This window comes from Schistocerca gregaria, chromosome 4, assembly GCF_023897955.1.
Source record: "Schistocerca gregaria isolate iqSchGreg1 chromosome 4, iqSchGreg1.2, whole genome shotgun sequence".
Classification (NCBI taxonomy): domain Eukaryota; kingdom Metazoa; phylum Arthropoda; class Insecta; order Orthoptera; family Acrididae; genus Schistocerca; species Schistocerca gregaria.
Window position 1 is genome coordinate 41,499,762 of NC_064923.1, and position 12,614 is coordinate 41,512,375.

The 12,614-nt window shown below is 36.7% G+C and overlaps 1 protein-coding gene across 7 annotated transcripts in view; it reads left to right on the plus strand.

The window, feature by feature from the left end:
• LOC126267337 (peroxisomal acyl-coenzyme A oxidase 3-like) overlaps positions 1 to 12,614 on the plus strand; it is a 124,648-nt gene that overhangs the window by 32,110 nt on the left and 79,924 nt on the right. For all 7 annotated transcript variants that reach the window (XM_049972446.1, XM_049972449.1, XM_049972445.1 and 4 more), the window contains 2 exons: positions 3,434 to 3,724; positions 3,871 to 4,034. In XM_049972446.1, coding sequence (XP_049828403.1) covers positions 3,434 to 3,724; positions 3,871 to 4,034 — 455 coding nt within the window. The remainder of the gene's footprint in view (positions 1 to 3,433; positions 3,725 to 3,870; positions 4,035 to 12,614) is intronic.

Here is a 12,614-nt window from a genome sequence, read left to right on the forward strand (position 1 = left end):
GAAACTAGGAAACTGAAGAAAGAGCATAGCAGTTCTTAGCATCTCACTTGAATTTCAGTCATTTAGTCCCAGTATGATGGGCATAGAGGAATTATGGGCAAAGTTTAAACAGATGGTAAATTGTGCTGTGGACAAATATTTGCCTAGTAAGTGGATTAAACACGGAAAAGAACCCCTGTGGTTTAACAACGAAATTAGGAAAATGCTGAGAAAGCAATGACTGTTGGTTCAAAAGAGAATGAACAGGTGTTGACAGGCAAAAGTTAGTAGAGATATGTGTCTTTGCAAAAAGATGTGCAAAGCATAACAGCTACCTCCATCATAACTTACAAAGGCTCTGGCTAAGAACCCAAGAAAATTTTGTTAGTTTGTGAAATAGCTGAGTAGGTCTAAGGCTCGTGCCTAGTCACTCATTGACCAGTCTGGTATAACAGTAGAAGATAGAAAAACAAAAGCAAAGATTTAAATTCTGTGTTCACTTAGGAAGATTATAGAAACATACTGTCATTTGACCATCAAACAGAGTCCTTTATGGACGACGTACTAATAAGCATTGACCCCTTACTTAGCTTGCATTTATAACGAGTCTCTTGCCCAGCACAAAGTCCCAAATGACTGGAGAAAAGTGCAGGTGACTGCTTTATATAAGAAGGGTAAAAGAACGGACCCACAGAATTGTGGACCGATATCCTTGACACCAGTTTGCTGCAGAATTCTGGGACGTATTCTGAGTCTGAATTTAATAAATTTCCTAGAGACCAAAAAACTTATGTATGTGAATCGGCACAGTCTTAGAAAGCATTGGTTCTGTGAAACTCATTGTGCTATTTTCTCACATGATATTCTGCAAACTATGAACAGGCAGATCTCATGTTTCTGGATTTCCAAACTGCATTTGACACAGTTTCTCGCTACAGAAGATACAAGCATATGGAATAGATTACCAGATATGCAAGTGGTTTGGAGACTTCTTAAGTAATAGAATCCAGTGTGTTGTCCTTGATAGCGAGTGTTCATCAGAAAACAGGGTATCGTCAGGAGTGCCACAAGCAAATGTGATAGGAGTGCTGTTATTTTCTGTTTTCATAAATGATCTGGTGGACAGGGTGGACAGCAATCTGCAGTTGTTTGCTGATGATGCTTTGGTGCACAGGAAGATGTTCAAGATGAGTGACTGGAGGATGATACAAGATAACTTAGACAAAATTTATAGTTGGTGTGATGAATGGCAGATAGCTCTAAATGTAGAAAAATGTAAGTTAATGCTGATGAACAGGAAAAGTAAACTCGTAATGTTTGAATACGGTGTTAGTAATGTGCTGCTTGACACAGTCACATTGTTTAAATATCTCAGTGTAACATTGCAAAACGACACGGGATGGAATGAGCATGTGAGGATTGTGGCAGGGAGGGCAAATGGTCAACTTAGGTTCATTGGAAGAATTTTAGGAAAGTTTGGTTTGTCTGTAAAGGAGATTGCATATCAGACACTAGTGTGACCTATTCTTGAGTACTGCTTGAGTGTTTGGTATCCGCACAGGTCAGATTAAAAGCATACATCAAAGCAGTTGAGAGGCAGGATTTATTAGTGGTAGGACCAGACAACACACAAGTGTTACATATAGATGCTTTAGAAACTCAAATGGGAATACTTGGAGGGAAGGCAATGCTCTTTTCGAGGAACACTATTGAGAAAATGTAGAGAATCAGCATTTCATGCTGAGTGCAGAATGATCCTACTGCTGGCAAAATAAGGACAATGTAAGGACCACAAAGATAAGATATGAGAAATTAGGGCCCAGATAGAGGCATATAGATGGTTGTTTTCCCCTTGTTTTATCTACAAGTGGAACAGGAAAGGAAACAACCAGTAGTGGTACTGGTTACCCACCACCATACACTGTGTGCTGGTTTGTGGAGTATGTATATAGATGTAGATGTACAGGTAGATGTAGATTTTATAGTCGCTCATCATCTGACTCTAACAGTGATGGGGGAGTATTAAAAGAAAGTTATTTTGGTAAAGCTTTATTTGCAGGTGACCTCCCATTTCCAAAACCTACATCTTTGTCACAAAAAGAGTGCAAAATTCCATGTTATTTTGCTACAATGAAGCTTCTCCTCTTACAAAATACACAGTGACGTCATATCATTGTAGACAACTAATGAAAGGAGGATATTTAATTACAGATTATCTAGGGAAGAAGGTCTGTAGAATGTTCTTTTGACATGTTAGTGTCAAAGTTCCAAATGTTCAATACTTCAACACAATGTGATATAAATAAAATTAATATGATAGTTCATGAAATTTGTGTGTTTCATAACTTATATGAATTTCTGATGACTTACATTATGTCACCTGTGAAGTGCAGTGTAGATCCCCCTGTTGAGAACTCACAGCAGAATACATGGAACTGAAAAGGATCCAAAAACCATTCTGTGGAGTTAAGAAATTGTCTCTTTAGTTTCTTTATTTGCCAAATGGAGCCTTATCTTAGCAGAACCAAGGATATATATATAGCTACATACTGAGAGGATCTGGCATTACATTACACCTAGAAAATCATTAAAAAGAGTTGTAGAAATTTTTCATAACAAACCACGTCACATATTTTAGTTTTTTTCCGTATCTTCTTTTTCTTCCACAGATAAATCAAATGAATTTAAATTATTGCTTCACTGCATTTTCTTCCCACTGTTTTCCTTCAGTGTTCCTGGTACTGTGTGCAGCATTACTGCAATTTTAAATATGTTGATATGTCTCCCCAAGACCAAAAAATGAATATTGAACTCAGGATTGTCCCTTTCCTGCATTCAGTAACAATAGCACAACCAAATAAGAAACTTTTGTAAACTGTTACGTTGGTGCACATTCATCAGGCATACAACTTGGTATGCAGCATCAGTCCTGAAGGTGCTGCTGTGCTAGATTCTCTTTCCTCCCTCTGAGGCTTCAAGCTTTTAGCACCAGATCACTTGTCTTGCCATTCCAGTGGGCGCCCTGGCCTAGAGTAATACTTTTATCGCAGCTGGCAGGTTGCACTGTCACTAACAACATAAGTGAGGAAAAAAAATCAAATTTTATTGAAATTTCAGGCTTTTGGATTTCCATTTGAAAAATGGTATACTCCAGGTTTTGACATCTTATGCCAAAGTTTGTCTGTGTGGTAGAGCTAGCCCCAGCATGAAGTTATAAGAAATACTACATTGATCACTAGGTTGGCAGGATGGCTGCTGCAAAGGTGTTGCCTAATGTTTATAATGATCGAGTTCTTAACAAATTCTGAATATAATCATTTTTGTGTGTCTCATGAAAACGTATACGTGAACTGAACATCTTTAATTACTTGTAAATTTTGTCTAATGTTATAGCCAGGAGGGATGCTGAGTACAAAAACCTACATAAACCATTTGAAACATCTTTCTTCCACAGGAAAATGTTGCACTCATGGAATAGTATATGCAAGGCTTATTACACCGGATAAAACAGACCATGGACTACATGCATTTGTAGTTCCCATAAGGAATCCAGCAACTCTTAAGCCTTTTGCTGGTGTAATTGTTGGTGATATGGGAGAGAAGATTGGTCTGAATGGAATTGATAATGGTTTTGTGATATTCAATAAGTACAGGATACCCCGTGAGAACCTCCTAAATAAAACAGGAGATGTAACACCAGAAGGAAATTATGTTAGTCCATTTAAAGACCCAAATAAAAGACTAGGTTTGTATCACATGTTGTTATAAATTAAATGAATTTAATTCATAGTGCATTACTTATGAAAGCAGATATTAAAAATTTGGTTATTAAATTGAAATGCTTATGCTGGATCAGGTTGTTTTGATATCAGAATAATTTCACAATTTTAGGAGCCTCACTTGGAGCACTGTCTGGAGGCCGAGTGACTATTATATCGATAGGTGTGTGCTATCTTATGAAAGCAATCCCCACTGCCATTCGATATGCTGCAGTATGTTCAAATGTTACACCAGTTACAGGAAGTTCATCTGCTTTGATAGAAAATCAGTATAAGGTAAGTTGTCACTTAGTATTATCATAGGAGAAACTGATGCCTGAGACTGTTAAATGTTTCACTACCAAAGCAGTGTGAAAGAAATATTATGTCAGACATGTGACATATGTTAAATGGCATGTAGCTGAGTTGTTGTTTCCATTCTATGCACAATATTCCTGTGACCAATCCAGTCATCTTCTTCAGCTGAGAGCTGTGCCATTATGTGTTCTTGTTGCCAGGACTCCAACCAGAGTGTGAACTATTTTTGGTCTCTATCTACTATGATGAGTTCAGCTTCTGACACCCACTACACCCTTCGATCCTCTTTTGTTTTACAGAGCCCATACTGACATTCTATGAAACACACATTCACTCAGCATTTACCACCTCAGGTGGATGTGATAACTGGTGAAATCTTAATAGAGTGACAGACCCCAAGCCTTGTTTAAATTCAAACTTCCATTCTAGTATGTTAAGGTTTCTGACACTTTCTTTCAGTATACTCCTTAAGTATGCTGTTCCAGAAACTTGGCATTCACGCTACAATACTGGTCTCATCTTTTTTGATTTTATTTATAGATCTTATTTTAGGCGGGGCTCAGTGATCATTAATTTGCTAGGTTTTTTTAGTAAAAAAAACTAACAAACTTTGAAAGAGGTTCAATTTAAACAAAGCATGTGGTCCTGCGCTCAATTTATTAAGATCTCATTGGCCTCACATCAACCACAGCAGGGAAAAGCTGTGGAAGTTTGTGTTTCACAGAATATTGGTGCAGACTGTGAAAAACAAAAGATCATTAAATGGTGTTGTGAGTTTTCAATGCAGTAACTTTATTTAAACCTTGCATCAAGAATAAAATATATGGTTTGTTTTACTTTTATAAAGCAGTCCTTGAAATAAATCGGTGCTTAAAACACCTTTGGTAATGTGAGCTGTTCCAAATCCATCAAAGGGGAAGATGCAAGGTACAGGAAATGATTATTGTTGTTACTTCTGAATAACTTCCTGAAACTTAGACATTTCTTGGCCGAAACGTACATGAAACTTACTATTTATTTTTTTGTATTTCGTGGTTTCCATTTTTTCCCCAACACATGTTTTTAAATAGTATATGTAAGCAACAGATTTTAACGTGCTTTTCGATTCATATCTCTCAATACTGCTTCAGTGGCCCATTTCCTTTTTTAGTAGTATCACATTAAATGCTTAACTTTTGTTGCAAGCAATGTTAATGTACAACTTAAAAAACTTGTTGAAAATACTTAACTGCTGAGAATAAAAATTGATCTAAGCCAATAAGACTTCTTGTAGTGATTGTACATATCTGTTGTGTTACACAACTGAGGAATATTTGGTGGCTATTTTTACTTGCATACCAGTGAAATAAGACTAAACTTTTTTAGAACTACACTGGCAGAAAGTGGAAGTGTTACCTTACAAAGCCCCATTCGAATATATATGTAACCTTGTGGAGCAGTTTATCACATAATAGCTATTAAATGATTAAATCAATGTCAGTGATCAATATCAGTTTGAGCTGCAACACAAACGGGTTCACATACGCTTCATATGCATTGTGGTATGGAAGTAAACAGATTACGAATGTCATCTTGAGGGAGTTTTTGCCATGCCGGAAACACAATTTGTGTCATTTCATGAAGATTGTTGTCTGGAGGGTGATATGAAAGTCCTTTATATCCTTTACTAAATCATTTTGAAATTTTTGACCGTCAGATGACTTTACTAGATTATAAACAGCATCATCATTTGCAAATAACCTAATAAGTCTGCTGAGATTGTCCCCTAAGTTGTTTATATAGGTATGAAACAGTAGAGGGCCTATAACACTACCTTGTGGAATGCTAGAAATAACTACTGATGACTTTCTGTCAGTTACTATGAACTGTGACCTCCCTGACAGTAAAAACTTGAATTCAGTCATGTAACTCTGATGATATTCCATAAAAATGCAAGTTGATTACAAGCCACTTGTGAGGTATGGTGTCAGAAGCCTTCTGGGAAACTAGAAATACAGAGTCAATTTGAAATTCCTTGTTGACAATACTCAACACTTCATATGGGTAAGGAGCTAGTTGTGTTTCATGTGAACGATGTTCTCTAAATCCATGCTGACTGTATGTCAATAGAGAATTCTCTGCAAGGTAATTAATAATGTTCAAATGCAAAATATGTTCCAATTTCATGCTGCATATTGACATGAATAATATGGGCCTGTAATTTAGTGGATTAGTCCTACTTCCCTTCTTGAATGTTGGTGTGACCTGTACAGCTTTCCAGTCCTTGGTTGCAGATCTTTCACCGCATTAGCCGGTAGTATATGATTTTTAAGTGGAGCTATTTCATCAGTATGTTCTGAAAGGAACCTAATTGCTATACAATCTGGACTGAAAAACTTGCTTCTGTATGACTTAAGTTACTTCACTACTCTGAGGGTATCTACTTGAAAGTTACTTGTGTTGACAGCTGCTCGCTAATTGAATTCTGGAATATTAACTTCGTCTTCTTTGGTAAATGAATTTCAGAGGGTTGTGTTCATTAACTCTGCTTTAGCAGCAGTTCATTGATAAAAGTTGGGTTGTATTGAAATTCAGCAGTATGCAAACACAGTTAATTTATTTTTTATTTTTATATTTACCCAGACATGTTTCGACACGTGTGTGTCATATTTCTATTTCTGTAAAGTGCAATATCAAGCTTATTTTTCTATTCTATTGTAGGCCAAAGAATTAAAATGTGTGCATTTGCTTTGTATTGTTTAGACCCTCACCTTTAGATAACACACGCTAAAGGAACTGCATTGGTATGCATCAGTTTTTGTACCCTTTTTTTGATGTTTTTTGACAGCCTATCATCTGAAAACTAGCCATGAAGAAAAAAAATTATTGTGTACTTGTGAAGAACTGTTTCATTGGTGGACGATATGTGTAATTTAAAAAGGGAAATGGATAGGTTAAAATTAGATATAGTGGGAATTAGTGAAGTTCAGTGGCAGGAGGAACAAGACTTTTGGTCAGGTGAATACAGGGTTATAAATACAAAATCAAATAGGGCTAATACAGGAGTAGGTTTAATCATGAATAAAAAAAATAAGAGTACGGGTAAGCTACTACAAACAGCATAGTGAACGTAGTATTGTGGCCAAGATAGACACGAAGCCCACGTCTACTACAGTAGTACAAATTCATATGCCAACTAGCTCTGCAGATGACGAAGAAATTGATGAAATGTATGAGGAGATAAAAGAAATTATTCAGGTAGTGGAGGGAGACAAAAATTTAATAGTCATGGGTGACTGGAATTCTAGAGTAGGAAAAGGGAGTGAAGGAAACATAGTAGGTGAATATGGATTGGGGCTAAGAAATGAAAGAGGAAGCCGCTTGGTAGAATTTTGCGCAGAGCATAACTTAATCATAGCTAACACTTGGTTCAAGAAACATCAAAGAAGGTTGTATACATTGAGGAACCCTGGAGATACTAAAAGGTATCAGATAGATTATATAATGGTAAGACAGAGATTTAGGAACCAGGTTTTAAATTGTAAGACATTTCTTGGGGCAGATGTGGACTCTGACCACAATCTATTGGTTATGAACTGTAGATTAAAACTGAAGAAACTGCAAAAAGGTGGGAATTACAGGAGATGGGACCTGGATAAACTGAAAGAACCAGAAGTTGTACAGAGTTTCATGGAGAGCATAAGGGAACAATCAACAGGAATTGTTGGAAAGAAAAACAGAAGAAGAAGAATGGGTAGCTTTGAGGGATGGAATAGCGAAGGCACCAGAGGATCAAATGGGTAAAAATACGAGGGCTGGTAGAAACCCTTGGGTAACAGAAGAAATATTGAATTTAATTGATGAAAGGAGAAAATATAAAAATGCAGTGAATAAAGCAGACAAAAAGGAATACAAACGTCTCAAAAATGAGATCGACAGGAAGTGCAAAATGGCTAAGCAGGGATGGCTAGAGGACAAATGTAAGGATGTAGAGGCTTATCTCACTAGGGGTAAGATAGATACTGCCTACAGGAAAATTAAAGAGACCTTTGAAGAAAGGAGAACCAGTTGCATGAATATCAAGAGCTTTGATGGAAACCATTCTAAGCAAAGAAGGGAAAGCAGAAAGGTGGAAGGAGTATATAGAGGGTCTATACAAGGGCGATGTACTTGAGGACAAAATTATGGAAATGGAAGAGGATGTAGATGAAGATGAAATTGGAGATATGATACTGCATGAAGAGTTTGACAGAGCACTGAAAGACGTGAGTCGAAACAAGGCCCCGGGAGTAGACAACATTCCATTAGAACTACTGACAGCCTTGGGAGAGCCAGTCTTGACAAAACTCTACCATCTGGTGAGCAAGATGTATGAGACAGGCGAAATACCCTTAGACATCAAGAAGAATATAAGAATTCCAATCCCAAAGAAAGCAGGTGTTGACAGATGTGAAAATTACTGAACTATCAGTTTAATAAGTCACAGCTGCAAAATACTAATGCAAATTCTTTACAGACAATTGGTAAAACTGATAGAAGGCGGCCTTGGGGAAGATCAGTTTGGATTCCGTAGAAATGTTGGAACATGTGAGGCAATACTAACCCTATGACTTATCATAGAAGAAAGAGTAAGGAAAGGCAAACCTACGTTTCTAGCATTTGTAGACTTAGAGAAAGCTGTTAACAATGTTGACTGGAATACTCTCTTTCAAATTCTGAAGGTGGTAGTGGTAAAATACAGGGAGCGAAAGGCTATTTACAATTTGTACAGAAAGCAGATGGCAGTTACAAGAGTCGAGGGATATGAAAGGGAAGCAGTGGTTGGGAAGGGAGGGAGACAGCGTTGTAGCCTATCTCCAATGCTATTCAATCTGTATATTGAGCAAGCAATAAAGGAAACGAAAGAGAAGTTCAGAGTAGGTATTAAAATCAATGGAGAAGAAATAAAAACTTTGAGGTTCACCGATGACATTGTAATTCTGTCAGAGACAGCAAAGGACTTGGAAGAGCAGCTGAATGGGATGGACAGTGTCTTGAAAGGAGGGTGTAAGATGAACATCAACAAAAGAAAAACAAGGATAATGGAATGTAGTCGAATTAAGTCAGGTGATGCTGAGGGAATTAGATTAGAAAATGAGACACTTAAAGTAGTAAAGGAGTTTTGCTATTTGGGGAGCAAAATAACTGATGATGGTCGAAGTAGAGAGGATACAAAATGTAGACTGGCAATGGCAAGGAAAGCATTTCTGAAGAAGAAAAATTTGTTAACATCGAGTATAGATTTAAATGTCAGGAAGTCGTTTCTGAAAGTATTTGTATGGAGTGTGGCCATGTATGGAAGTGAAATATGGACGATAAATAGTTTAGCCAAGAAGAGAATAGAAGCTTTCAAAATTTGGTGTTACAGGAGAATGCTGAAGATTAGATGGGTAGATCACATAACCAATGAGGAGGAATTGAATAGAATTGGGGAGAAGTGGAGCTTGTGGCACAACTTGACTAGAAGAAGGGATTGGTTGGTTGGACATGTTCTGAGACATCGAGGGATCACCAATTTAGTATTGGAGGGCAGCGAGGAGGATAAAAATCATAGAGGGAGACCATGAGATGAATACACTAAGCAGATTCAAAAGGATGTAGGCTGCAGTATGTACTGGGAGATGAAGAAGCTTGCACAGGATAGAGTAGCATGGAGAGCTGCATCAAACCAGTCTCAGGACTGAAGATCACGACAACAACAACAACAACAACAACGACAACATGTGCATTTCTGTACTTACATTTTTCATCCTGTTGCACATAACCTCTACCCACGAAACAGTTCTTCACAAATACACAATAATTTTTCTACATGGCTAGTTTGCAGATGACATGCTGTCAAAAAAATGATGAAAAAGGGCAGAAAAACCGATGTATAATAATGCAGTTCATTTAGCGATGTAATCTTGAGGTGAGTGTCTAAACAAAACAAAGCAAAATGTACATATTTCAATTCTTAGGCCACAATAGCTAAATTATTATAAATTTGATATTGTACTTTACAGAAATAAAAAATTGACCCACAGAAGATGACACATAGGTGTCAAAACATGTCTGGGTAAATTTAAAAATAAAAAATAAATTAATTGTGTTTGCACAAGGCTGCTTTTCAAAACAACTAAATTTTTAAATTGCAAACACAGAAAAACATCAAGAGGAGCTTCAAACCTTAGTAAAATGAGGCTATCGATAGTATTTCCATAGCTACCAGCAGAGATAGCGTACTTCACATATGACCATAATGTATTTGGATTTTATGCCAGGTTTTGAGACAAAGTTTCATTGTGGAAAGCATTATAAGCATCTCATATTATAGTCCATGATAAGTCTTGAGTTTCTGTAAAAGATTACCAATTGTGGAAATTTTGCATTTGTTTAAGTTTGGCATGCTTTTTTTGTTGTTTCTGCAACAGTCTTCTTTGTAAACTGTGTGGGATCAGCTCAATCTTTTGTTAATGTTTTTGATATAAATCTTCCAATTGCTGTCAATTTCTTTGAGTTTAAGCCACATCTGGTGTAACTTACATTGTTAAATTGGATGGTGCAGAGATTGTCTCCCAAGAAGGTGTCAAAGAAACTTTATCTGCTTTTTTGAGTAGATATATTTTTCATTTATTTGGGAGTTATGGTATTCAGTCTTGCTATGACAACCCTGTGTTCACTAATCCCAGTATCCATTTTTTTTTTTTTTTTTGCTCGTTAGTAGCTCAGGATCACTAGTTGATAGCAGTCAAGTGTGTTTTCACCTCCATTTGGTATTCGAGTGGGCTTATGAACTAATTGGTCAAAATAATTTTCAGAGAAGCATTTAGCATAACCTCAGATGATGTTTTATGCATACCTCTAGATTTAAGCATGTATTTTCACCAATGTATCAAGATTAAATTGAAGTCACCAACAATTATAATTATTTGAGTTGGGTGCATGTTTGGAATTAGACTCATATCTTCTTTGAACCTTTCATCAATTGTATCATCTGAGTTGGGAGGTCAGGAAAAGGATTCAATTATTATTTTATTCTGGTTGCCATGAATGACCTGTACCCATACTAACTCATAGGAACGGTCAACTTTAATATCACTATAAGATAACTAGCTAAGTAGAATGGCAAACATACACTGAAAAATCAAATCTCTGTCAGCAGATGAGCCAGACTTCCACTCAGCCAACACAAAAGTGGTTGGCTGGTTGCAGTGAAGTGGGAAAGCTATAATGCATGCAGCACATCAGTGAAAGTTGTCTGTGTGATGCTGCCTGGACAGCAGCCATGGTAGAACTGATATTGCGGCAACAGTCATAGATCAGTCCTGACTGAGCGGAAGGCTTTTTACTGACAATTACAGAAAACAGGAAGCCGTTTAGTGCTCCCTAGTACATTGAAACATATCAATAAAATTACAGTGAATCCCCACTTTTACAATTTTCAAGGGACATCAAAAAGCTGGTGTAAAATGTCGGAAATAACGTTTTAAGCCGTAAAAGTTATTATAGGATACCCCCTTGCATTTTTGCACTTTCTGTATGATATATGTACAAAACAGACATCAAAAGAATTGTCAGGGACTTATTTACTATCTAATAAAGGTTTATTATCTAATAAAAACTGCTGATGCGATGAGACTGGAACTGATAACTGTCTGGAATTAGGAATGTTTGACTCAATTTTATACGTCATAATCGATGTTTTTGAAATTCTGCAGCTGTCATTCTTTATTTAAATAATGAAACACTGAAGTGGTTATGCATTTTTTTCATGCATAGCAGGAAGCATTTCAAGAATTTTTTCTCATTGTGAAGTGTAAATATGTACATAAGCATTTTGTGTGGTGCTTGAATATTCTGTTTCTCCTGCACTGTAGCCGTCTTTTTGAGGTTATCAGGTACTATGTCTCCTCAGTTATGTGGAAAACCACACACATGCAAATTATCACTCACATTGTTTGTGCAACATCACAAAAAATACATAAGTAAATACTGCACTTGACAACGATAATAAATTCTTTAAACACATTCTGCTCAGCATGAAAAATGTACGTAACACGCTGTGTTTAAACCCAAAACATTTGAGCAATGCAAAGTGAATGATGATGTCAACTAGCGCTACAAGTGGTCAAATGCCGAAACATGCTAATGTTTTGACAAAGGTGTCACAATGTTTACAACTATCACGAAACTGCATTTGTGCACTAGAGACAGTTTGGAAATACTTGTGACTGATAATGATATCTTTATTTGAACAAACGTAGTTACTCCCACTAGCCATCGTGCCAAGTAGAGCTTGGCAGTGGCAAGAGATATGGCACAAATTGTTCCAACTGTTACATGTTTACTGGTTCAAATCCACTGAGTAGATTGCCCTGGTGTTCAGAAACCTCATAATGTTTGTAAACACTACTGGCTGGCCAACATGATGCAAGCATCATTTTTTTCTCAATGAACATATATTTGTTAATGCATAAATCATGGGAAAATTATAGATTTGTTGATGCAAGATCAGGTGCAAATTAACATTGTGGACATAGCAAATTTGATGGGAACAAT